A 22,833-nucleotide genomic window follows, 5' to 3' on the forward strand; every position below is an offset into this window, starting at 1 on the left:
GACTGGACCAGCGCAGAATAATCCTCCTTGGAGGTGAATCCCATCCTCCATCCTTTGTAGGCTTTCCTTTTTAGCCGCAGGAGGTCCGCTAGGTCCCTGGAGAGCCAGGAGGGCTGCTGTGTCTTCTTGCTGCCTTTCCTCCGTGTTGGAATAGATTTAGCTTGTGCATTGAGGATCGCTTCCTTGAGAAGCAACCACTCTTCTTGAACTCCCATCTCCCTGGGGTCATGGTCCCTAAGGGCCTGACCGACAAGCCTCTTGAGCTTGTCAAAGTCGGCTTTTTAGAAGTCAAGGACTTCTGTGTTGCTGACTGACTTGCCAGCTTTATGGCAGATGGTGAAGGTGATCAGCTCGTGGTTGCTGTCACCCAGCTTCCCATCGATCACTAGGTCGCTGATTAGGTCTTCCCCCGTAGCCAGTACCAGGTCGAGCAGCGCTTTGCCTCTCGTTGGCCCATAGACTTCTTGAGTCAGGTAGAGATCATCCACGCACGAGAGAAAGCTTTGCGACCGCTCGGATTTTGCTGAGTGATCTTCCCACGAGATGTCCGGGTAATTGAAGTCACCCATGACAACCAAGGTCCTGGAGCAAGTGGCCTCAGTCAGTTCCTGGGCGAACTCCTGGTCAAGCTCAGGACTTTGAGTGGGAGGTCTGTAGTAGACTCCCACCGTTGGGTCCCCTGTGCCGTGTTCCCCATGAATTTTTAACCAGAGGGTCTCTAGCTGTCCATGCCAGTCGCCAACATCATCTTGCAGGGACATGTAGCTTTCCTTCACATAGAGAGCTACACCCCCGCCCCTTTTGTCAACATGATCCCTCCTGTACAGGGTATAGCCCTCTATACCCGTGGTCCAGTCATGGGTGGAGTCCCACCAGGTCTCCGTAATCCCAATGACATCATATTTCTTTGCACTGAGCAGGAGGACAAGCTTGTTGCCCAGGCTCCTGGCATTAGTGTACAGGCAGGCAAGTGTGCCCTTGAGGGCTCTTGCCTTGCCCACAGATTGTGCCAGGGCTGGGGCAGGGGTGGGCTCCCTTAAGTGCCTTGGTCTGCTGGCTTTGCAAGGGTTGCTCAGCGGGCCAGCAGTGGCAGTAGTCCCCCCATCCCCCAGCGGGGGATGAAATCAAATATTTCAGTTCAAATACTTGTGGCTACTGAGACATAAAATTAGCATGGGGTCCTTTTTTAGTTTTGTTTACTAAAATATAAGTTAAATAAAGATGCTAAATCAGACCATGCTCTATACTTAGGGCACTGGAAAATTTTCCAGAAGTTGCCAATTTTCCAATTCAAAATTTTCCAGAAAACCGACATCCCTGCAGTTATTGCTATGATTCGCCACTGTATGGCAGAGATGAGGCTCCTGAGGCTCCCAGGACTCTGAACTCTCAAAAACTTCAGACTGGCTACCTGGAGACCAGCTTGATGCAGGCAAATGGCTTCCTTTTATTCCTCCTGAAATACACCCCCTGCAAACTCTGTAAGAGTCCCCTTACACTCCTATAAGGTTTGTACCTTCTGCGCCCACTCCTTCTCTGGAGCTGTGTCCCCTCCTAGCCAGCTCTTACACCCCCCACCAGGTCCTGGCTCCTGCACCCCCACAAGCCTTCCTAGCCCAGACAGGGCTCCCTCCCACAGGTCTCTGACCCAGCAGCGCCTCCCAGCTCCTAGCTGGCCTACCCACTTGCGCTGACGATTCCCTTCCCCACTTCCCCAGAGGTACCTGTGTCCTGAAGCTGCACAGCACCACACCCGGTGGGGAAATCGGCTCCTCGTGGGGCAACACAGGCTCTCCCCATGGGCAGCTGGTGCCTCCTGGGTCAGGGGGACACGTGACCCCCCCAGCAACCAATCAGCGATGGGGGAGGGGGGTCACCATGCAGCTGATCTCACCAACGGGGGAGTAGGTCCCCACATGGCCAATCGCATTGACCCGAAAGCACAAGCGGCGCTTCCAGAAGTGCCAGTGGCGCTTCTCCTGGCACCCTCATGCCTGGCCAGCACTCTCAGGGGGTCACTGGCGCTCCCACCTGTCCCCCCGCACCGCCCATAGCCTAACAAAGGAGCACTGGCTGTCAGGGGTGCACCAGTACATGTGCACCTCCATATACCCCTACATGTCGCCACTGCTCTTCCTCATCCTGGTCTCTATTCCCTGAGCAAGTTTCAGTTCCCATTCCAGTGGCGGGGAAACTGCATTTCTCCCCCTTCTCTCAAGACTGGGATCGGATCCTCTTCTCTCCCTCTTTTCCTGCTTTTTGGCTGTTTTATGGTGCAAACACAGCCAATCAGAGCCCTTGGTTTGCAACAGGGGATAAGGTCACAGTGTAAATGATCCAATAAAAAGCATGGATGGTGCACAGCATACTTTCCTCCCTGGAAAAGTCATGGCACCCTGTGCAAGCATTTTGCCACCCTTTCTGCAAAGGTTCTTAAGCACAGCATGCCCACTTAGCTTGCAGCCCAGTGAGCCATGCAGCTGTTACACTAAGAAAAAATGCTTTACAATGAAGTGGTCACTTGAAACCTTCTGTTACTATCCCCTGCAGGCCCTCGTTACCCACCATGCCCCATTAACATGGCTTCGTGCCATGCAGGAGGCCAACCCTAATCTGCCATGATCGTATCTGTTGTTACCATATGCCTTCTTTATCTGTCACCATGCTAGCACAGGACTCACAAATGCAGATTTCCTCTCCCTCGAGGGACGTGGAAGCTAGACATGGAAGAGTGTATCCTGGACTCTACTCTTGAGTGGGAGGATGTGTAAGCAGGTGCTCGGCTCCTCAAGGGCTCAGCACCCAGCTGCAGGCACCCAGTGGGTAACAGGTTGGCTTAAGGACTCCAGGAAGGGAGGGCTAGAAGGAGAGGGCAGGCCACTGTGCTGAGGAAAAGATCAGACCTAAAACCGCCTCCCTCCTAATGTCTGGAAAAGGACAGGGGGGTTGGGTTTATTTGTTTGTTGCAGAGAGCCAGGTCAGGTGACTGAAGGGGGAGGAGTCAAGGTACATATAAGCCCTTATAAGCATAGGGCTAGGAGAGCAATCTGACCCAGATTCTCACAAGCGCAGGGGTTTTGCAGGGAGCCGTATACAAAGAGATAAACCCCCCAGATGGAAACGAAACATTTGTGTGTTAACCATGAGATTTGGTGTGTCTTAAAGGGGAGGAAGAGGCCATGGGTACGGTGTCTGGGAGACACTCTGCGTTATGAGTGGCTAAGCCCAGATAGGGCCCTGCAGCGTTTTGGTGGGCTGCGAGTGGCTGTAGCCTGGAGTGAGGGGCTGAAGCCCAGGCAAGGCCAAGGGCCCAGCAAGATTGAAACAGCAGGCTGAAGTCTGCATGGAGCTGAACCTAAAGGCAGGACCAGGGGCCCAGACCAGAGTGAGAAGGTAGAGAGAGAGAGAGAGAGACTCTCTCAGGTGAGGGTGTGAGCACTGGGCAGACCGGCAGCCTAACGATGAGCTGGGTGAACCAAGATGCCAGTGGCTGAACTCAAGCTTCCTAAAATAGGATATGAACTCAAATATCAAGACATGACAGGTAAGAGGGCAAAGTCAAACTAGGGAACAAGAGTAGGAAGACAAGTATAATGTGACCACCCAGGGGCACCATGACCACCTCTAAAAGTACACCTTGTTACACCTTCCCTGTGATGAACTTGCCCTATTTCCTGTTTCATGGTGAATTTCAGGGCTCCTGGCTCCTGCCATCTGTGCCTTGACACTGTGCTAGCCATATTGAGGCAACGGCAGGGGAAACATCCTGCCATCTGGACTCATGCAGGACCTTGGGAGGACCTGACTCTGCTCCTGGGACACAGAAGCACAATGACCAGATTCCTGGTGCTCAAGCAAGCTGGGCTGAGCACCTAGGATGCCCTGAAAAAGGATATCATGCCTCCCAGTCTTTCTCTGTCTCCCCCTGTTGCTGTGCCCCTTCCTCTTTCTCTGCCTTGTCCCAGTTCCTTATACCAGCTCCTGACCTGCCCTGACCTTTCACTATTGCTTCCCCTTCTATGACTCCAGCCCCTTCCCCCTGCAGTGACGGGTGCCCATCACAGCCTCCTCTTCTACCTGGGGTTTGTTATCATCCCCATCTCAAGCCGCTCTGCCCTCCACTGCACAAATCATAAGCCTCTGTCAGGGCCCCTTCTACCCTCCACCAACAATTTACCATCTGCCTGCAGCTTGGCTTCCCGTGATGTGCCGTGGCTGATGCTCAAGGACCCTACTGAGGAAGGAAATGTTTGTCAGGAAATAATCTCCCACCAAAGGGGAATTATCCTGTGCCACAAAAAGACTGTGTACAGAGAGGAGAATGATTCCCTATGTAAGCATCACTTTCCACCAGATAATGCTTAGGGATTGTTAAAGCACAATTAAGCTTGAAATGGAATGTGAAATAGGAACACAGACAACTCAGTGTCCTAAAATTAAAGTCTAACTTTAATAATGCAACAAACGTTATCTTATCAGTTCCTATATACAGAGAGAGGAAAACACTTAGTACAATGATCTCACCCAATCTCAGCTGTTATTTTGCTCAGCAGAAAAGGCGGCTGTTCAGTTCCAGAAAGCAAAGAGTGCATCGTTGGCTGGGATGGTCCAGACAGGTGTTGAAGGCTGGATTTATGACAATGATGATAACGCACACAACTTTCTCGCTGCCCCCTATTATGTTTTTCTTCAACTTCACTCCTTCGATGACTCTTTGCTTTGGGATTGGTCTCTCTGTGGTCACCGTACTGTCCGTATTTTATCCTGTCAGCAGAGATGACCCCAGCAGGGTTCACAGCCTGAGGCAAAGCAACCTGTGTGAGGTCCCCTCCCTGTCCCACAGCACACTGGGCACAGCAGGACAGGTGGCAGCCAGAACTTCCGGCTGGAACAAGTAAAGAGCCGTCCAACCCGCCAGACAGGTAGATGGGCTAAACTGCAGCCGCAGCCTCTCTGCCTGGTTTTGTGGGGCGCCCCAAAGTGTGGGGCCTGGGGCGGTTGCCCCAATTCTCCCCCCTCTCCCTCCCTCCCGGGACAGCCCTTTCTGTCAGTATATTCCTTTGTCGAACAGAGCTATCATGAACACATCTCTTAATTTGGCTTTTTTCCAATGCCTTACCTTGGGTATTGTCCTTTGGTCTCCTTTATTACCTTTCATTAACATATCCAATCGTTTCATCCCTCTGATTCAGCAGGTTAGTGCCCAGTACAGTTAATTTGAGCTGGTAACAAAACTATTACTTTGTTGTGTTTGAAAAACTTCTCACAGTAGTAGAATAGCAAAGAAACACCATGCAAACAAACTCAGGGCCATAAGTTGCTTGCGAGAGGCAAGGCCAGCTGATATTGCAAACACTAGCAAAATGAAAAGTTCAGATCGTAATACAGGCTATACAGAACTTAAGAAATAATTAAAGAAGGCTAAGTATAAAAGAAAAATGTAAACAATACTTGAATTCACCACTCTACAAATAGGTGCAATTTTAAAGCATAAAATTTGACAAAGTATCCTAACACCTGTCCTGCCCCTTTCCCCACTCTCTTTGTTGGCCACCTTTTTCCTCTTGGTGATGGCTGAAAAAAAATGCAAATGTTTCTGTAAAACAAAAAGATATTTTCCTACTACTTTTTTTCTCTAGGGAAGCGCCAGGATGTGGGCTCTTGTCAGCTACTGGTTGGTCAAAAGCATTCTAGGCCCTTGGGGATGGATCATGGGAGCTCCTTCAACCCTTCCTTGGAGCTTTGGGAATTCATTGTTTATGGAGGAGACTTTTTATAACAAGTCGGTGAACACAAAAGCATTTTTGCAGCCTGAATCCAAACCCATCACTGTCCAGAATGCCAATGGTTTGGTATCACAAGAGGAGGCAAAAAGAGGGGAAGGGGATCTCACAGAGGGTAAATTGGGTCAGTTCCATGATTTCCATTAACATAGGAAGGGTTGGGGCACAGCAGAAAGGGATTGGAAGGTTGTGGAGATAAGGGACTTTCTTCCCATGTCCTCCTACTGGTGAATGTCTCTAACCCAGTCCCCTTATCATTACATGCTACTCAGAAGAAGCTTATTTTTCAGAGTCATTTGCCTCCAGCTGAACCTATTCCTTACCCAAATCCTTCCTGCTTGCCTTGCCTCAGTTCAGACCATTCCTAATCTTCCAGAAACCTTTCCAAGTGCAACCTCTTCTACCCTTCCCACTCTCTTGGGATAACAAGACTATTAACATACTGCGTATAAGATTTATCATTACTAACATCACCAGTGGTTGTAACATCATAGACAACCTTCCATTGCCATGGTGCAATTGAAAAGCACACTGTGTGCACAGGCAGCAGGACAGCATTTACTCTCCAGACTTGGGAGTGTACAGTAGCAGTTGTAAATCTCCCTCTCTACTATGTCCATGCAGATTCCTTCTTTGACCTTCATGTTTCCCTCCTGGCCAGGCAGCAAGCCAGGTATAGACCTCCACCTCCCTCTGATGTAAATAACAACATGATTTTCTCTGTATTTTCTGAATTTTGATAAACTGACTAAAAATGGAGCTTAGGTAGGAGTTTCCTCAGACACTGGAGCAGAAAGATGGGGCATCAGCTGGTCCAGGGGTTGGATGCCTTTGAGAAAAATGTAAATCCTGGTCTCAGTTTAGTGCCTTAGACTCATCCCCCGCAGCAGATAGGATTGATGGGCAAGAAGCTGACTGTGACAAGGCAGCAGGCCAGCTACTTGGGAAACCAAAGAGAAGGGAATAAAACTTGGTCCAGTTTAATAAAAAGATTTGATGTTTCACAGGATCCATAACAGGGGAATGATGAAAAAGGCCAATCCCCAAGATTGGATCCAGAGGGGTAATGTCTTACCTGTACTGTGTATTTTTGGAGGGGCAGAGAATTGTCATTGTTTTGCCTGCATGCCAAGCTCTCTTGGCCTTTTTATGGCCTTCAATCAAATGGAAGTGAACTCACTCAGTTCAAGCAGCAGTTCTCCCTTTCAAAGGAGGGACTGAAGGTCACATCTTGAATCTATCTAATTGAGCTCAAAGTGAGAAAAGCTAAGCTAGGCCATGAGGACATAAAAGATGCCAGATAGAAGAGAAGGAGGATGACAAAAATGCAAGATGAGAGAGACAGAGGCATAGGAGGAAGGGAGTAGAAAGGACAAATCAAAAAAACCTAAGAAAAGTAGGGACAGTAGTAAGAGATCATCTAACATGGTAGATAATTAAAGGAACTGAGTAGACAAGAGGAGTGGCAGAGAAAAAAGATGATCCAGGAGGTATGAGATAGGAAAGAAGAGACAGCCTGAGAGAGAGCAAGGGAAGAAGAAGGGAGAGAGACAAAAAATGAGGTTTGGATGTGTAGGGATTGACAAATGTGCTGTAATAGCACAGCAGATCAGGGCTCTCCAATTGGCAGCCCATGGCCCTCTCCTGCCTGGCTGCTGCTCCGTCCATCCCTCCAGTTGGAGTCGCAGTAGATTCTCTGGCCTCCCCCTTCTTCCGCCAGTTGCCAGAGCCATGGCAATTAACACTACCACTGCTTCTCTGCTGCCAAGTTTCTGGACCCATGGGGAGCCCCATGGGCCAGATGATACAGCTCTATAAGCTGGATCTTGCCGTGTGAAGAAATCCTTCTCAGTCTGCCTCACCTCTGTATTAGGACAGCCCAGGTCCCTCTGTTTTTTCCTGTTTTGGTCAACCTGGTCACCTAGGTGACTGGGCTGTAAAAATTCCTAGGGCAGGGGGAGTTCGCTCTTCCTTTGTCCTGAAGCGGGCATTTTGGGAAGGAGACAGGTAGTTATTTTGGGAACACAGACACAGAAAGATGTGCCTCCAAGAGAGACAGACTCTCTGGAAGATTTGTAAGTAGAAATCTGGAATTTGGCTATTAGTTTAGAACTAAGTTTTCAGCTCTATGTTAAAAGGGCCACAAGCCCATATTTGAAAGGCTCAATTGATTCTGTTTTACTCAAGGCATTTTCCTTTAATATTCCTTTGTCCTGTACCCCTCCCCCATTGTCTCCATGTCTGGTCAATAAAGCTATCTGCTACAGCTCACCTGGCTGTGTACTCTTGAGGGAAGAGGGGAGAGACAAGCCTTTTTGTTCTCTTTGCTCAGCTGAGCTGAGGGGAGTTTGGCTGTTTATTAACTAACATGGTCCTACCTGAGATTACCCTAGCAAGCTTCAGGCTATAAGGAGCACCCAGAGATATTACCAAGGGACCAAGCACCCCCAAAGCTGGCTGTGTCTGTGTACCCCAGGCTGCAAAGAGCCTTAACAGAGACCAGTGCCCAAGTGGTGGCAACGTTACCCCAGGCTTGTGGTGCTCCAGAAAGGGGGATGGCCAGACATGGAGACTCCCAAAGCATGGTTTTGGGCCTGGCACAGTGAGGTGGGTGGCTTAGTATAGTAGCACCTTAGTATCCCCCAGTGCTCTAAAGAGATAAACCAGATCAAGGGAGAAGGGCTGTTGGCTAGTGCGGGCTGATCTGCTGGACCCTGCCCATGTGGGAGAGCCCTTGCAAGTGCAGCCGTACGGCTCTCTGCAGTTTGGTGTCCTGAGCCAACACTTACAGTGTGGGTACAAGCCAGCTAAGCGCTGTGACATCAGCTCCCTCGTAGAGCACTGGCACGGTGACACACGTCTGTTTCACAGAGCCGTGCATCTGCTGCCGGTGGCTCCCGCCGAGTTCCCTGTGTGGTCGAGCAGATCCGGGCCGAAGGAGACAAGGCTGCAGGGCAGCAGGGGGAGGCATGAAGGGGACACGTGACAAGACAGCATGCGCCAGCCTAGAAATTTGTAATGGGGAGCTTGGGCCACCAGGTGCCTCATCCCCAGGGATCCTGGTTTCCTCTGATTTAAAGAGAACCCTCAATTTTCAGTTAAAAAAAGAAACCCTAAATCCACATTTTTCCGTTATTTAAATGAAGCACCACTGATAGATAGATAGATAGATAACTATCTCTCTTTCTATATATATATCAGTAGTGTTTCATTTAAATCATGGAAAAATGTGGATTTGGGGTTCCTTTTTTTACCAGGAAGTTGGGGATTATTTTTAAATCGGAGAAAACCAGGATCCCTGCTCCTCACATAACACAACACAAGCTTTCTGCAGCTAGAGAGACGCTGGAAGCGCTGGACTCTGCCAGGGGCTTAGGGCTGGAGAGCTCCGTTTAGGATGGAGGCAAACGCATGCAGGGCTTCATTGGCGTGAGTTAAAGCAAGCTGCGGGGCGGGGAAGCAACTGAGGGGCAGCGGCAGGGCAGAGTGGCCCCACAGCTGAGCCCGTCACCCGCAGCCAGACCACAACTCCCATCGGCCCCCGCGGCTGTAAGAGGCGGCTCCCGGAAGTGCCGCCCCACGAAGCCAGCGGATGCTGCGATTGGCTGGCGCCTCGGGAATCACATGACGAGGCAGGGGGAAGATGGCGGAGCCGCTAGGCGCGGCGGCCGAGGACCCGTGGGGAAAAGTGAGTGTCGGGGGCTGGACGGTGGCCGGGACGGGACGGGACGAAAAGCGGGTGGGAGCTCGGGTGCTGGGGTGAGATCCTGCTGTCCCCGCTCCGGGCCCAGGGACCCGCAGGCAGGCGCCGCCTCAGCACGGGGATGGGGGGCGCTGGAGGCAGCGAGCCACCTTCCAGCCCTGGGGAGCGTCGTGTACGGCCATCTGCCTAAGCAGCAAATAATAATGTAATCACATGAAGCAAATAATAGGGGGGGATTGTCGGCCAGTCATCTCGGTGCAGGCACAAGTGCACAGTGCCCAGCTCCTCCCATTAGTCTCAGTGTGCATCCCTCTCAAGGCCTGCTCGCAGGTTCCCAGAATAAACTGCACTAAAACAAGGAAGTGCCCAGTGTGCTGCCCGGCAGCACGGGCATAGCAAATTGTGCAGCAGCCTTGTCTGAGAAAGCAGCTGTTTTGCAGAGCAGGTTGTAGGGAGACGACAGTCCATGAGCTACTTCTGTTGCTGATACACGATGGCGTGATAGTTGATTGCGCAAAAGAGGAAACTGCCTTACTCACTGGCTGGCTTTTTTTCTCTTCCCTTCCCTTTTGCTTATACTGTCATCTGGCAACACACCAGGTGGACTGTGTGTACAGCGACAATGGACTGGAGGCTCGTAAGTAGCTCTGTGCATTCCTCTTTCAAATATTGTTGGGTCAACTCTACTGTTACCAGACAAGAGAGTATAGACAAAATGGGCAGAGCGCTCCAGTTGCCTGCATTATTTTAACGCTGGAAACTTAGTGCAAAGAATAATATGTACGGAATGCAGGTTTTGTAAATATAAGCGGTGCATGGATTAAAACTTAAGGGAGGGTTTAAGTTAAGGGAAAGGGATGACTTGAACGTGTAAAGAATGATAAATGGATGTTTTTGTCTAGCTCTGGGACAGTGGTGCAAGCCAAAACGTGTAAGTAAAAACTGGAACGTAGGGAGAAGGAAGCTTGAGATCTGCTGTCACTGCAGTTTGAGTGATGACACCCAGGCTGAGTGGTGCTGGGTGGGAAGTTATTTTTAAAACACACAGTCTCTAATCTGATGATGTCTCGCCATATTCTCAGCTTTTTAAAGCAGAACTAATATCTCCCTTTAATCAGAGGCATGCAGAGTACTTGCCAGATACCTGCTGAATAAGCTTCCCAGCTTGCGTGTTTTGTCCATGTTAAAGATTACAGTGAATCCCATTGGGGTTTAGCTGGTTTCTTCACAGCTCCTGAAAAATCTTTGCTGTCCACTTGTTGCCAAATCCACAAAACACCTACAACAGCAAACAGATACTAATTCTTATAGCTGGCTACCCTGTGCTTTACCCACCTGAGCTGAGCACCACACTGTATCCATTTGGAACGTCCCCTGGGATTTGAGATACTTGCCCAGTTCACTGCTTCATGCATGACCAGTATTTTCTTTTCCAGCGCTCTTTGTGGAAAGCAGTAGAAAGGGAAGCATAGTATCACGAGCAAACAGCATTGGCTCCACTAGTGCCTCCTCTGTCCCCAATACAGGTAAGGGCCATGGTGTCCCTTCTCCCTGTCTGTAGGTTAGTCCCTTCCTCAACTTGTCCAGCACTTAAGATGCTTTTGGTGCTCTTTCTCACTTGTTTCTAACATGTGTTCTTCTCTAGCAAAAGCTGCTCACATGCAATCGCAGTAGCTTCCCTTGCCAGCTTGAGCATAAGTCTTGCATTCAGGGAAGGAAGATGGTGGGGAGCACCAGGAAGATGTCGCAGTTTTCATCGAGACAGTTTGATAAGGCACTCCTGACTTGGGGCAAGGAGAAGAGCTAGTATGAAAAAATGGCTTGGCTAACAGAAATACCATCAAGAGAGTACTGAGCACCTGCCCTCTGAAAGAAAAAGACCTTGGACTCCAGCTTCCTGCTTTAATGCCCAAGACAGCTTCTCATGAGAATCCTGCCTACATTAGCCAGGGGCTTTGGCAAAAATGTGTTGCCCAGCTGCCTACTCACACCATGCTCTGGTGTAGGCAGCTGCCAGCAGGCCTGCAATGGCTCTGGGAGGTTCATCTTTGCCTTGTTTGTGCCCTATTTGCAGCTTGTCTACCCAGTCAGTAATTGTGTCTGGATCTGGACCAGAGTGCATAAAATGATTCCAGGAAGAGCATGCCCCCCATTACCTCTGCACGTGCAGCTGCATGTCTGCCTCTGCTTCCTAGGCTCCAAAAGCTCCTGAGTTGTCTCTGACACAGTGACTCTTCTTCCATTGCAGATGATGAAGACAGCGATTATCACCAAGAAGCCTATAAAGAGACATACAAAGACCGGCGCAGGCGTGCACACACCCAGGCAGAGCAGAAGAGAAGGGATGCCATCAAGGTAACATCAGAGCAGCTAATCAGACCGTTCTCTTGGGTGGGAGTAAAGGTGATCTCTTCCTTTTGTCACATACCTATAACTCGGGCATCCTGTGGTATCAGCATTCTTATTTCTCCCACATCAGGACACCCATATTCTTTTAGTTATTACAGTCAGTGTGCCCCTAAACAATTTGGTTTACTGGGGGCAGGTTATCAGCCCTGAATAACTGCACCCTAGATGCCATATAAAGGAACTGGAGAGACAGCTGGGACTTTGGCACCTTATGAGAGCACCTACTTAGCCACTGCCCTTTTGTCATGAGGTTTAATCTAAAAATGCCTGTAACATCATCTCTTCCTCTTGAACAGAAAGGCTACGATGACTTGCAGGCTATTGTGCCTACATGCCAGCAGCAAGATTTCTCCCTTGGCTCCCAGAAGCTGAGCAAAGCCATTGTCTTGCAGAAAAGTGAGTTGGGGACAGAGAGGGGGCACATTCCTACCTAACCACTGCATCACATTGCATCTGTGCTGGGAGTTCATACTCCTGCAGCCACTGAGTGGGTCACCAGCCATCCAGAATTAGACTGCAGTGAGGCAAGGGATGTCCGTACTTGCATTCTAGTCCTCTACCCTCCATCTTTGGACTTTGAACTGCTGTTACTGTTTTTCCCAGGACTTGCTCAGCATTCTGCTCCCTGCTGCTTCTCTCAGCTGGCTCTGCAGTTTAACTCTCCCAAGCTCTTGCTGATGCCCCAAAACGCTTCTGCACAAACAACTTTGCAGTAAGGGGTTGAAATGTACGGCAGTATCAATTGTCATTTGGTCTGAGGCCAGTTGCCTCCCTCCCCAATGTTCCTCATTGTAGCTTAAGGGTATCTAAATCACTTGGGTTGAGGGAGGAGGTTGAACTAAGTGCTTAGAGCAGATTACCACTTGGTCCACCTTGACTACCAGGTGTTTGACAGAGCACACTGCTCCCCCTTCTCTGGACCTGGGTCTGCCTCTGCAAAGTGAAGCATTTTAGCAAATGCCTCTTTGAAATCAGAGAAGACTGGCTACTTGTCAGTTTGAATATGCAAGGCCTATAGAGATGACAGTGCAGTGGTTTAATCCTGACAGGGCTCTAGCATCTGTTCCTCCTGAGGAGAGACAGGATGCAGTGGCCTCTGGACTCTGCTTGCTTGAGTTTTCCTAAATCCACTGTCGTTCCTTTGGTCTTTAGCCATTGATTATATTCAGTTCCTGCACAAGGAGAAGAAGAAACAGGAGGAGGAAGTTTCAACGCTCAGGAAAGATGTCATGGCCTTGAAGATCATGAAAGTGTAAGCAACTTTCCTCCCCCACCTTTGCCTCCCTCCCTTGCCTGCAGGGCCCTGGAAGTTGGAGACACTGTCATGGACTCTTATAAATAAAGCCTGGCACCCTTTTCTTCTTGCATGTCCATCTTAGGGCTGGTTCTCAACAAGCTGAACTTGACAACAGATTGTAGTGGGAGGAGCATGACCTGAGCAAGGGACTCTTGACCCAGCACAAAAACAGTCTGCTACTGGCCTTCCATCCTATACAAAAGGAAGGGTCTCCATTTCTTTGCATGTAGCAGAATAGTACTTGTATTTACAAGTATTCACCTGCTGCAAAGCTTATTAGTTTCCTGTGGCCTAACAGAGCTGCACGTGTAGATCCTGCAACATTTACTGTGGAGCTAATTAGGCGACTACAGCAAATGTCTCATGTAGATGCTCCCTCTCTCTACATGAGCTTAACTCCAAGTTCTTTTGCCTTAGCCATGCAACCAGCTTTAATCTTATAAGCAAAGGCCCTTCAGAGCAGTGGTCTCCAAAGTGGGGTGCACAAGATGATCCATTGAGGTGCAGGAAGAAAATATTAGAACTCCTATTTAAATGTATATTTATATAAATATACATATATTGGGGGTGCATGCTCAAAAATTTTTTACTGATAGGGGTGCGCAATCAAAAGTTTGGAAACCACTGCTTCAGAGGACAGTGCAGCACTTCCAGAGGCACCTCCTTAACTCATGTAACCTAAACGTGGAAAGTATGTCATGCAAGTGCTGGCTCCCCAGGCCTGCCATTTTAATCGGACTTTTTTGGTGCATTTCAGAAACTATGAGCAGATTGTGAAAGCTCACCAGGATAACCCCAATGAGGGGAAAGACCAGGTGTCTGACCAAGTCAAGTTTAATGTTTTCCAAGGCATCATGGATTCTTTGTTCCAGTCATTTAATGCCTCCATCTCGGTAGCAAGTTTTCAGGAACTTTCAGCATGCGTCTTCAGCTGGATTGAGGAGCATTGCAAACCACAGGTAAGGATCAAAGTGCCACAGTCGGTATAATAGGCAGGGGAACTTTGGAAGGCCAAGCATCTGTAGCTTATTATAAATCACCCTGAGATTTTCCAGGTTAGGGGGTGGGATATAAATCTAAATAATAGTAATAGATATTGGCAAATGCAAAGCAATGCAGATTGAACAGTGTATGTTAATTCTATCTGTTTTCCTGGTCTCTGGATTCACTATCTGGGTATCATTGGGACAGCCCAGAGTGTTCGAGCACCCACCAGAAGCAGAGATCTTGGCCTGTTTAATGACAGGCCTTTCCTGGATATGGCATCCCATACCTGTGTCACCACTTAGAAGGCAAACAAATAGCAAGTCCAGGGGAGCAAGGGAGAGCAATTAGCACTTTTGCTTCAGGGCACATACCAACTTCTTTCCACCAGGGACTAGGAAGAATCTTTTCCTGGGAGATGTTGGTGCTACAGCTGCCCAGTCAATTCCTTTAAGTTAGTATGTGCCCAGTCAGATAGGATAGGAACTTGGTCTGATGCAGACTAATGGGCCTCAGGTTCCCAGCAGTATTGAGGCACCAAAGCCACATACCTCACAAGCATATTGTTGTTTGTTCCCGTACCAACAATATGCTTGTCAGACTTGGCTGCCCTCAAGAGAGTGCCTTGGCACATCTTACACTAGTACCTGGGGAAGCCTACCCAAAGGGAACACTGTTGTTTCTACAGAATGGCTGATCCTGCCTCCTCCTTACTCTTCTCAGACCCTGCGGGATATTGTGATCGGGGTTCTGCATCAACTAAAGAGTCAGCTCTATTGACTGCGCTCCCTGTGGTGCCCCAGTGGCATGAGCTTTCTTCCTCTTACCAGGCTACAGAAGTGTGGGGCACCACTCAGCTGAGAGAGGAGCAGGTTCCAGGAAAAGCTGGTCTGTTTCCCTTGTGGTTATTTGTAAAGTTTTTCTCTGGATTATTTATTGCATTAACTATGAAACCAAAACTGGGCATGTAAGTGCATGTCTTCTCCACAGATACTGTCACAGTCTGTATCACCAAAGTATCTGTAGGGACTGAGTCAGCAGAGAAGGGAAAACATATCTGTTAAATACAATCCTCCTTGTCACAAGGAAGAAGAGGGTCTCTGGGCCAGGATTGTGGGGCAGTGAGTAGGCCTAGCCTGTACCAGCTACAGGAGCTAAAGTGATGGGATGAGTCTGCTCTATAGCCTTCAGACTACCTATTATGTTCTGGTAGCAATGCCTGCAGTGTAACTGCTGCCTGGACCACACAGCACTTCCTGCCTTTTAGACTTTCAAACCAGTAAGATGCCAACATTAAGTATCATACTCTACAGTATAGTTATTCAGTGAGTACCTTGGCACTGCAGAGTTTGAGATGAAGAGGCAGTGAGAGTGAGAATTTGTGTTGCATTACATTACATTTACATCCAGCCATTACAGTGCTGGACTTTAAAAGCATGTGAATGGAAGCAGAGCAGCTCTCAAATTCTAGTCCCCAAGACAAAGGATGTGAATCAGCCTGGCAGTCCAGGAAAGAAGCTGACTTCCACTAAGGAGGGTTAAGAATAAGTTTCCCTGGAAGCAGGGTCTCTCATCACTGCAAACTTTGACAGCTTCTGTAGCAGCTGATACTAGCTTCCCAGAGACAGGCCACTGCTTTCTGCTAGAACAGTTTGGTTATTTAATCTAGCCATGGGACAGAGGATCACTTTACTTATTTGTGCAAAACTTTCAGAAAGACCACAAAAAGCAAGCTAGGTGGGGTTGGCCACATCCTGCTGCAACAAGAGGGTCTTAATACTAAACAGCATAGAAGCTGCCTCTTCCCACTGGGCAGATATGGATGGTGTAGGGCTCCTCTGGGACAGCTGCTAACTGACCTTTCCCACTCTAGCCATGTTTCCTTCACAGTGAAATAGGAGTACAGTTTTCTGTACAGGCTTCTCTTGCCATCTCAGTTCAACTGCTGAAAGATCTCTGGTTTCATCTGACTTGTGTTTCTGATAGTCACAATGTATGGGGAAAAAGAATAGTACATGTAACAGAGCTGCTGTCAATTTTAATCTGCTTTTGTTTAGAAGTGTAGTTTTATATTTTTAAAAAAATACCTCTTGCCTTTTGTAAGTCAAGGAAGTCAGACTGAAGTGTTATTAACTTGAGTTTTGCAGCCAAATAGTTTTTCTGGGACAGACTTTAGCCAGACACCCACTGCTCTGTCTAACGGTCATATCTATGGCAGATACTTGGCAGCTGTCTACTACCGAAGCAATAGTTCTTGTTCACCCAGACAGAGTGAAAAGATTAGGATTATCCTGAAGTGGCTCTTACAGAATACACTTGCTGATGATCATATTCCTACCACCATGCTCAAATTAGTAGCAGTAACAATTTTGCATTTCTTTCTCTTTGAATTCTGTAGCAATAAAGGTAGGCTTTAAACACGGAAGCAGAAGGATAGTGTTTAAACCACTCTTTCTATTGAAATTTAGTAAAGAAAATTACTGTCAGTCTTGGATTTTAGTAAAAGAATCATTTCTACAAGCCTTGCATTGAATGTCCCTTTTTAGTGAAGACACAGCATAGACCCCTAAAACATCTAACTCTTTGCAATGGCACACATAACTGTTTTAAAAGAATTACACCCCATGAAGGCCATTAACAATATGGCTGCATTACAGAACTGTGTGTCCACTGCTGTGCTGTAAGAAAATATCTTGTTTGAAGCAATAGGCAGTGCTTTACTATTAATGATAGTGACGTGTTAATCTCTTCTGAGCCTCCTTCAGAAGCAGCCAGCTTTCTTGTGTGGAAGAACCTTGGGCTTTTGCAGACCTCACAAATGGAAATGAAATATTTTTCTATCATGAAAAATAATTATAATAAATTTTGCAAAATGTTTTAATTATTCTTCTCCTTGTTTTCTTCCACTACTGAGTAATTAGAATCTTCTACCTGGGATCACAGGGTAGAACTATTTTTCCAAAAGCAACTAGGTGATATTTGGATGCCTATTTTGACAGTTGCTGTTCAGGCTTCTGTATTAGAATCACCCACATCCACCCGATCTGAAGTGGTGACATGATCTCCCCATCCAAGTATGTGTTACTATTTTCAGTGTTGTTTAGGCCAAACTACACCCCATCCATCAGGAACCAAGGCTCCCCAAACCCCAGATTAACTGGGAAGCCTCTCCCATACTACCAGAACATGCAGCATTAGACATAGGGACATTAGAAGAGGGTGGTGTATCACTGAAGGGAAGCACAGTGAAAATGAGAAGCACAGTGTTTAATGAATTATACTCCTGTGTATAGCATTACGGCATGGTACACATCATGGGAAGCAGTCCCTGCTCACTATTAAATACACTGAGGTGTCAGTACAGCTCTCTGCAAGTGTAACAAACAACTGGTTTATTTAGTCTTTCCTAGACACACCTCTCCTCCCTTTTACTAGAACACCTATGTGGTGGCAAATCAACAGTAAAAACAGTCTTCTCCCACACAACTCTTCAGCCACACTGGCTCAACTGCCCATTGCAATGAAGGGTAGAAAAAATAATGGACTCTTCTGCATGCGAGATCATGCCTTTGGTCCTATCCCCTCTAACTGCCTTCCAGATTGCAAAGCATTTTAAAACAAACATACATAAAAGATGCAGGACAAAACCAAACCCTGCAGATGGTTGAGAGTTTCGGAACCAGCGCCCATTGTGCTCCATGCTGGCTAGTTCTTTTCCCTGGAGCAGAGGTTTCCATCAGCTGCTCAGACAGCTGCTGGCAGAGTCACATTGTGGTCCTCATCCGTTTCTATTCCAACTTCCTCCTGCAGAAGAACAACATAGCTTCTTTACCAAGGACTAGAAGGGGAGTTTACTTGCTGTGCAGCAACATCTGAATTCAGAAAAAAAGTTCCCTTCAGGGACTTGCTCAGAGTTACGCCACTTGAAACAAATATACGCCACCAAGAACAGATACCTTCAAGGTTTAAGACTAGTCAGGAGCTCAGATGTCTCTGTACTTACAAAGAACTGTTTCTTGCTTTTGGGATAGCCTTCCAGAATTGCATCGAGTAGTTCAGTTGCCTGGCAAAACAGTAGTTAAGAATCAGTTATGCTTCTTCAGTCAATACAAACATCTAAAAATCACATCTGGAGAGTCTCGCTATACACATTCAAAAATACAGTAAATAGGTGCCCCAAGTCATCAAAAGGATGGAGGCTTCCCAGAGTAAGAACTCTACTTTGTATATTCCCAGGGATGTATTTGGTAGCCATGTTGGTCTCAGACATGTCTACCAAATACATCCCTGAAACATGCAAGATGCCATATTTTAGCCTATTTTTGAATTATAAACTTCATTGCTTAAACAAAAAAAGAGAGATTTCTACACCTTCCTGCCTTTTTGCGATCTGACACTACCAGGGAAGAAATCCTGCCTTATCTGCACATCAAAGAGCAACTCTCACAAAGGAACTCTTATGGACCCAGAGAAACATACATCCATCTTCAGCTTCCTCTGTGCAAAATGAAGATGTTTATTTTCTACCTAAGGGGACTTTTACCATCCTTAATTTTCCCTCAGCCTGAAGGGCGTGTGTGCCCAAAAGCTTGTAAAGAAAAGTAATTTTTGTGTGATTTTAGTTGGTCTAATAAAAAGGTATCACATCTCTGAACCAAAAGGTTTAGAGTTTTGCATGTTCCCAGGAGGACTCCAGCACATGTGGGGAAATGTCAAGTTAAGCACTCAAGTGTGGCTATGGGTTAATAGACACTACAAGGAAATGACTACCAAACAAGTCGAAGGCTCTTCTTCCCTTATACATTTCAAGACACTGGGTGCTGATTATTTGCTTTCTTTGCAATCACACATCGATGCATTTAGGAGGAACTAAAGAACTAAAACCCTCAAACAAGCTGACCGTAGCAAGTGACAAAATAAGTTGTCCCTGGAAAACCAAAGATGCTGGTTTGGAGGTTTGCCTCGCTGTTAATACCCTGATTGAGTATTTGAGTCAATGGAGTTAAACACTGGTACCCTAAAAGACTATAGTTCTTTTGACCTCTGACTTCCAAGATCTGTTCTCTCAGGTACCTGTTAGCACTTCCAACCCTACAGACCTGGTAATGGAAGCCAGCTTGCGACACCATTAGAAAAGGGGATGTGGCACTGTTTGTACCAATTTTGCCATCTGGAATGGCACCAGAGAAGTCCCAAGTATCACTACTTCAAGATAAGCAGGTTCTGAGGTTCTCTCAACTGCTGGTCCTTGGTTAGATTTCCCAGTTCCCTTCACAGCTGGCAGGCTACTGAAGGAAGCTGGAACTGGCTAACACCAAGTTCAGGGCTGTTGCACATGTCATTCAGCAACAGGCACCTTCCCCCATGAGAATATAACATCACCTCATGCACATCATTGCCACCACCTACTGCCCATCAAACCAACATTGGGGAAAAAAAGTCACTACCATTCTCTTCCTCCTCCTCCATTCTTTACAGTATAGCTTTCTCTCGTTATAAACCTGCAATAAAAAGAAGACTGAGCGAGTAACATTAACCCAATAGCTCCCCCAAAAAGACCAAGTGTACATAAGGCCAGCAGACCATTTCCAGCGGCATATAAAATCAGACCCAGGTATAGTGAAATTCCTACTTAACATTAAGATGCCCAGGTACAGACAATACAGGCCACTGCTTGATAGAGGGAAATGCTTCCAAGCAGACTGTTTAAGTGGATAGTTTCAGGCGAAAACATTGAACTATATTAATAAAAATTGCCTTAGTTGCAGCCCAAAGTTAAGGTTCACAAGGAAGAGTTGCTCTGGAGTGTCTACGAAATGCCACATGAAGCTCATGCATGGTGAACTGTCTGCAGAGAACACTAGGGAGCAGGGCAATTCCGAGACCTCGGGCTCTGGCTTTCCCTCTACCAGGCTGCAGTTAGCTGTACTTGGGGCAGAAGAGAACTTGAGCACATCTAGTAGGAATGGCCAGGTAGCATCAGAGCCTAGAGATGATGCCATTAAGAGGCACAGCTGTATCTTACACAGGAGCATCTAGACATCAACTGAGAAGAGAACAGTCCATAATGGAGTTTCAGATATCTCCCACCACCTCTTCAATCCTTCAGTACTCAAAAGTCAACCATGAAACATTTATTGCCCTTCCTCAGCATTCAGGCTCCTACACAAGTTAAGGACGATAGCGGCTGTGACATCAGCAGGAACATGAGCTAGAGCTGTTTTAAAGCTAGGATTAGTTAATAGTATCCAAGCAGTACTGAGCTGGGCTCTCTGCTTTGGTATTCTTAGGGCCACAGCCTGATCCAGCTCTTTACCTTCTCTTTTTCTTCAGGAGTCACATGGTTGGCTGCAGATTTAATTCTCTCCAGTTTTTCCGTGTAATTGGCACAATCTTTTTTTAACTCTTCAATCTCTTTAATCATCTCTGGGGTTGTCATTGAGCCATTCAGATCCTTCAGTTCTGGAATGGAATTGCTAGTTATCCACAAATGCCAACAGCTGGAGAGCAATAGTTAGCATTCATGCCTGCACACAGCCACAAGCCATACTGGTTCCAGTCTTATAATGGTTTCACCACACACTTCATGCTGGCCTCACAGACAAAACTAATCTACACATACACAGGATCAGAAATTTCAGACTCACCCAATTCCATCTGGCGGCAGCTTTGCTGAAGAGTTTGTACTTTTGACGAAAGATCAGAGATTTCATTGTCCAAGACTTTAAGCTCAGAGTCACTCACTGCAGGAAACTGATTCTGAGACAAAAACAATGGGCTAATTACAGAAAACAAGTCCCCTTGAAAATATTCCACACGATCACCAACACCATTTGCAAATAAGGAGCTTAGATCCTTTTGTTCCAACTGCATTTACCTCTGAATTAATCATGAAAGTGTCAATACACTCACAAGTGCATGATCCTCCTCAGAGGGTGGTGTTTCTGCACCTCGGAGGAGTTCATCGCAATGCAAAACACTTGCTAATAAATGGGTTAGACTAGCATCTCTTTAATATTAACAGAAGGTGCAAAGAGAGTATTAAACAGCCCATTTAAGGTTAGTAAGCTGGTGACCTGCCTTCATTTTTAACAATTAATATAGAACAGAGGCAAAAAAACTCCGCTGTGCCCCAGGCCAGAGCTGGACTGTGGGGTTCGTTGTGGACCAAACCAGGACAGGCCTGGTGCAGACCGCATGCGACCAGCAGGAGCAGCGGCAATAAGATAAGCATGAACACAGCCTGCACTCACCCTGCTGTCACAGGTGCCCCCCCATCACAACTTCCAGTGTGCTGGATGAAGTGGCTTGGTGGGACAGGCCATGTTTGACCCATCTGAATGGGATACACAAGAGCCCACACTGCTCTGGGCTGTCAGACAAGCCACCTATGCCCAGATGCTGCCCGCGCTCTGGTCTCACAGTACTTTGCACGCTGAATAGCTATGGAAATCAACCTCTTACAACCCGTGCGGCCTCGGCAGCAGCAAGAGCAAGGGCAGCTGTGTAAAGGAGGAGAGGTGAGGAGAAAAAAGCAGAGGCGGCCACAGGCAAAGCTCAGCCCTCACATAACAGAGATGCGTTTTCTGGAGACCCAGCAGCACTATCACCTGGTCGGGGAAGTAGATTTTCTGCTTCCCGTAGACTTTCTCCTTGATCTTCCCTTGCTGCGCCAGCTGCTCCAGCGCCTTCACCACGGCCTGGTGCGAGAGAGAGCGCGGTGGGGACGGGACCCGGACGCAGCGGGGCTGCGGGCCGGGCCGGGCCCAGGCCCGCCTGCGGCTGAGACCGCGGCCCCGCTCCCCCCCGCGCCGACACCACCGCCCCCTCCTCCTCCTCCTCCTCCTCCTCCCCGCTCCCCCCGCGCCGCCCGCCCTCACCGTCTTGCCCAGGCCGTGCTCGCGCTGTAGGTTGCCGAAGGCGTCCTGCGCGCTGTGCGGCCGATTCTGCTCCTGGAGGTAGCGCAGCAGGATCGCGGCGGCGCCGCCTGCAGGGGGGAGACAGCGGTCACGCGGGGGGCCGGGGCCGGCGCCGGGAGGGGGAGGAGGGGCCGGGGCCGCTTACCCGCCGCCGCGCCGCTGTCTCTGCCTTTGCTCATCCTCGCGCGACGCCCGTTGAACGAACCGCGGAAGCGGAAGGAATTCTGCGCGGCGCCGCGCCCCCCGCACGCCCCTCCACCTGCGCGAGAGCCGCGCCTTCACTTCCGGTACGCGCCGCTCCGCCAATCGGAAGGCGGCGCGGCGCCGGGTGGGGGGGGCCGAGGTAGCCCCCGGGGCCAGGGGCGCGTGGGCAGGCGCCGTGACAGGAGGGCCCCGATTGGCCGGCGGGTGTTGTGTCTCGGCAGGGGTCCCACGTGGCAGCCGCCGGAGGTGACGTTTCCCCAGGAGCCCGGGAGGGCGGGGCCGGGACCGGGACCTTCCCCTGCTCGTGCATCGCACGGGTTCCTGCGCTGCTTTCCCACCCGCCTTCGGGGCCGCAACCGGCCGCCCCCGTGCAGGTGCGTGGTCCCTGCGCTGCTGCTTAGCAGCACCGCGGGGTTCTGACCCGCACGCCAAAAAGAAGCGGGGCAGCGCCCCCCAAACCCGAGCCTAGGCCGCTACAGCTGTCAACCCGGCTCCCTGCCGCAGCTGCAGCCCCCGGAGGCTCCTAGGTAAGGC

The 22,833-nt window shown here is 48.6% G+C and overlaps 2 protein-coding genes across 3 annotated transcripts; one reads left to right on the forward strand and one right to left on the reverse strand.

The window, feature by feature from the left end:
- The first annotated feature begins 9,412 nt into the window (after positions 1–9,412).
- Positions 9,413–17,980, forward strand: MLX (MAX dimerization protein MLX). Of its 2 annotated transcripts, none has more exons than XM_090044025.1 (8): positions 9,413–9,471; positions 10,087–10,123; positions 10,923–11,012; positions 11,735–11,841; positions 12,192–12,291; positions 13,048–13,147; positions 13,950–14,151; positions 14,865–17,980. In XM_090044025.1, exons 1-8 carry the CDS (start codon positions 9,427–9,429, stop codon positions 14,871–14,873), a joined length of 690 nt encoding a protein of 229 aa, XP_089900151.1. In that variant the 5' UTR covers positions 9,413–9,426; the 3' UTR covers positions 14,874–17,980. The 2 variants fall into 2 exon arrangements, with proteins under 2 accessions (XP_089900151.1, XP_089900150.1); XM_090044024.1 differs by having other exon boundaries at positions 14,900–17,980.
- PSMC3IP (PSMC3 interacting protein) lies at positions 17,423–22,505 on the reverse strand. Its single transcript, XM_090044026.1, has 8 exons — positions 22,241–22,505; positions 22,057–22,163; positions 21,787–21,876; positions 20,824–20,935; positions 20,493–20,638; positions 19,624–19,677; positions 18,180–18,239; positions 17,423–17,980 (listed from the first exon to the last, which is right to left on the reverse strand). The coding sequence occupies exons 1-8, from the start codon at positions 22,272–22,274 to the stop codon at positions 17,921–17,923; spliced, it is 663 nt and encodes a 220-aa protein (XP_089900152.1). The 5' UTR covers positions 22,275–22,505; the 3' UTR covers positions 17,423–17,920.
- Positions 22,506–22,833: the final 328 nt, after the last annotated feature.

This window comes from Crocodylus siamensis, chromosome 4, assembly GCF_052110815.1.
Source record: "Crocodylus siamensis isolate JL-2025a chromosome 4, ASM5211081v1, whole genome shotgun sequence".
Taxonomy (NCBI): domain Eukaryota; kingdom Metazoa; phylum Chordata; order Crocodylia; family Crocodylidae; genus Crocodylus; species Crocodylus siamensis.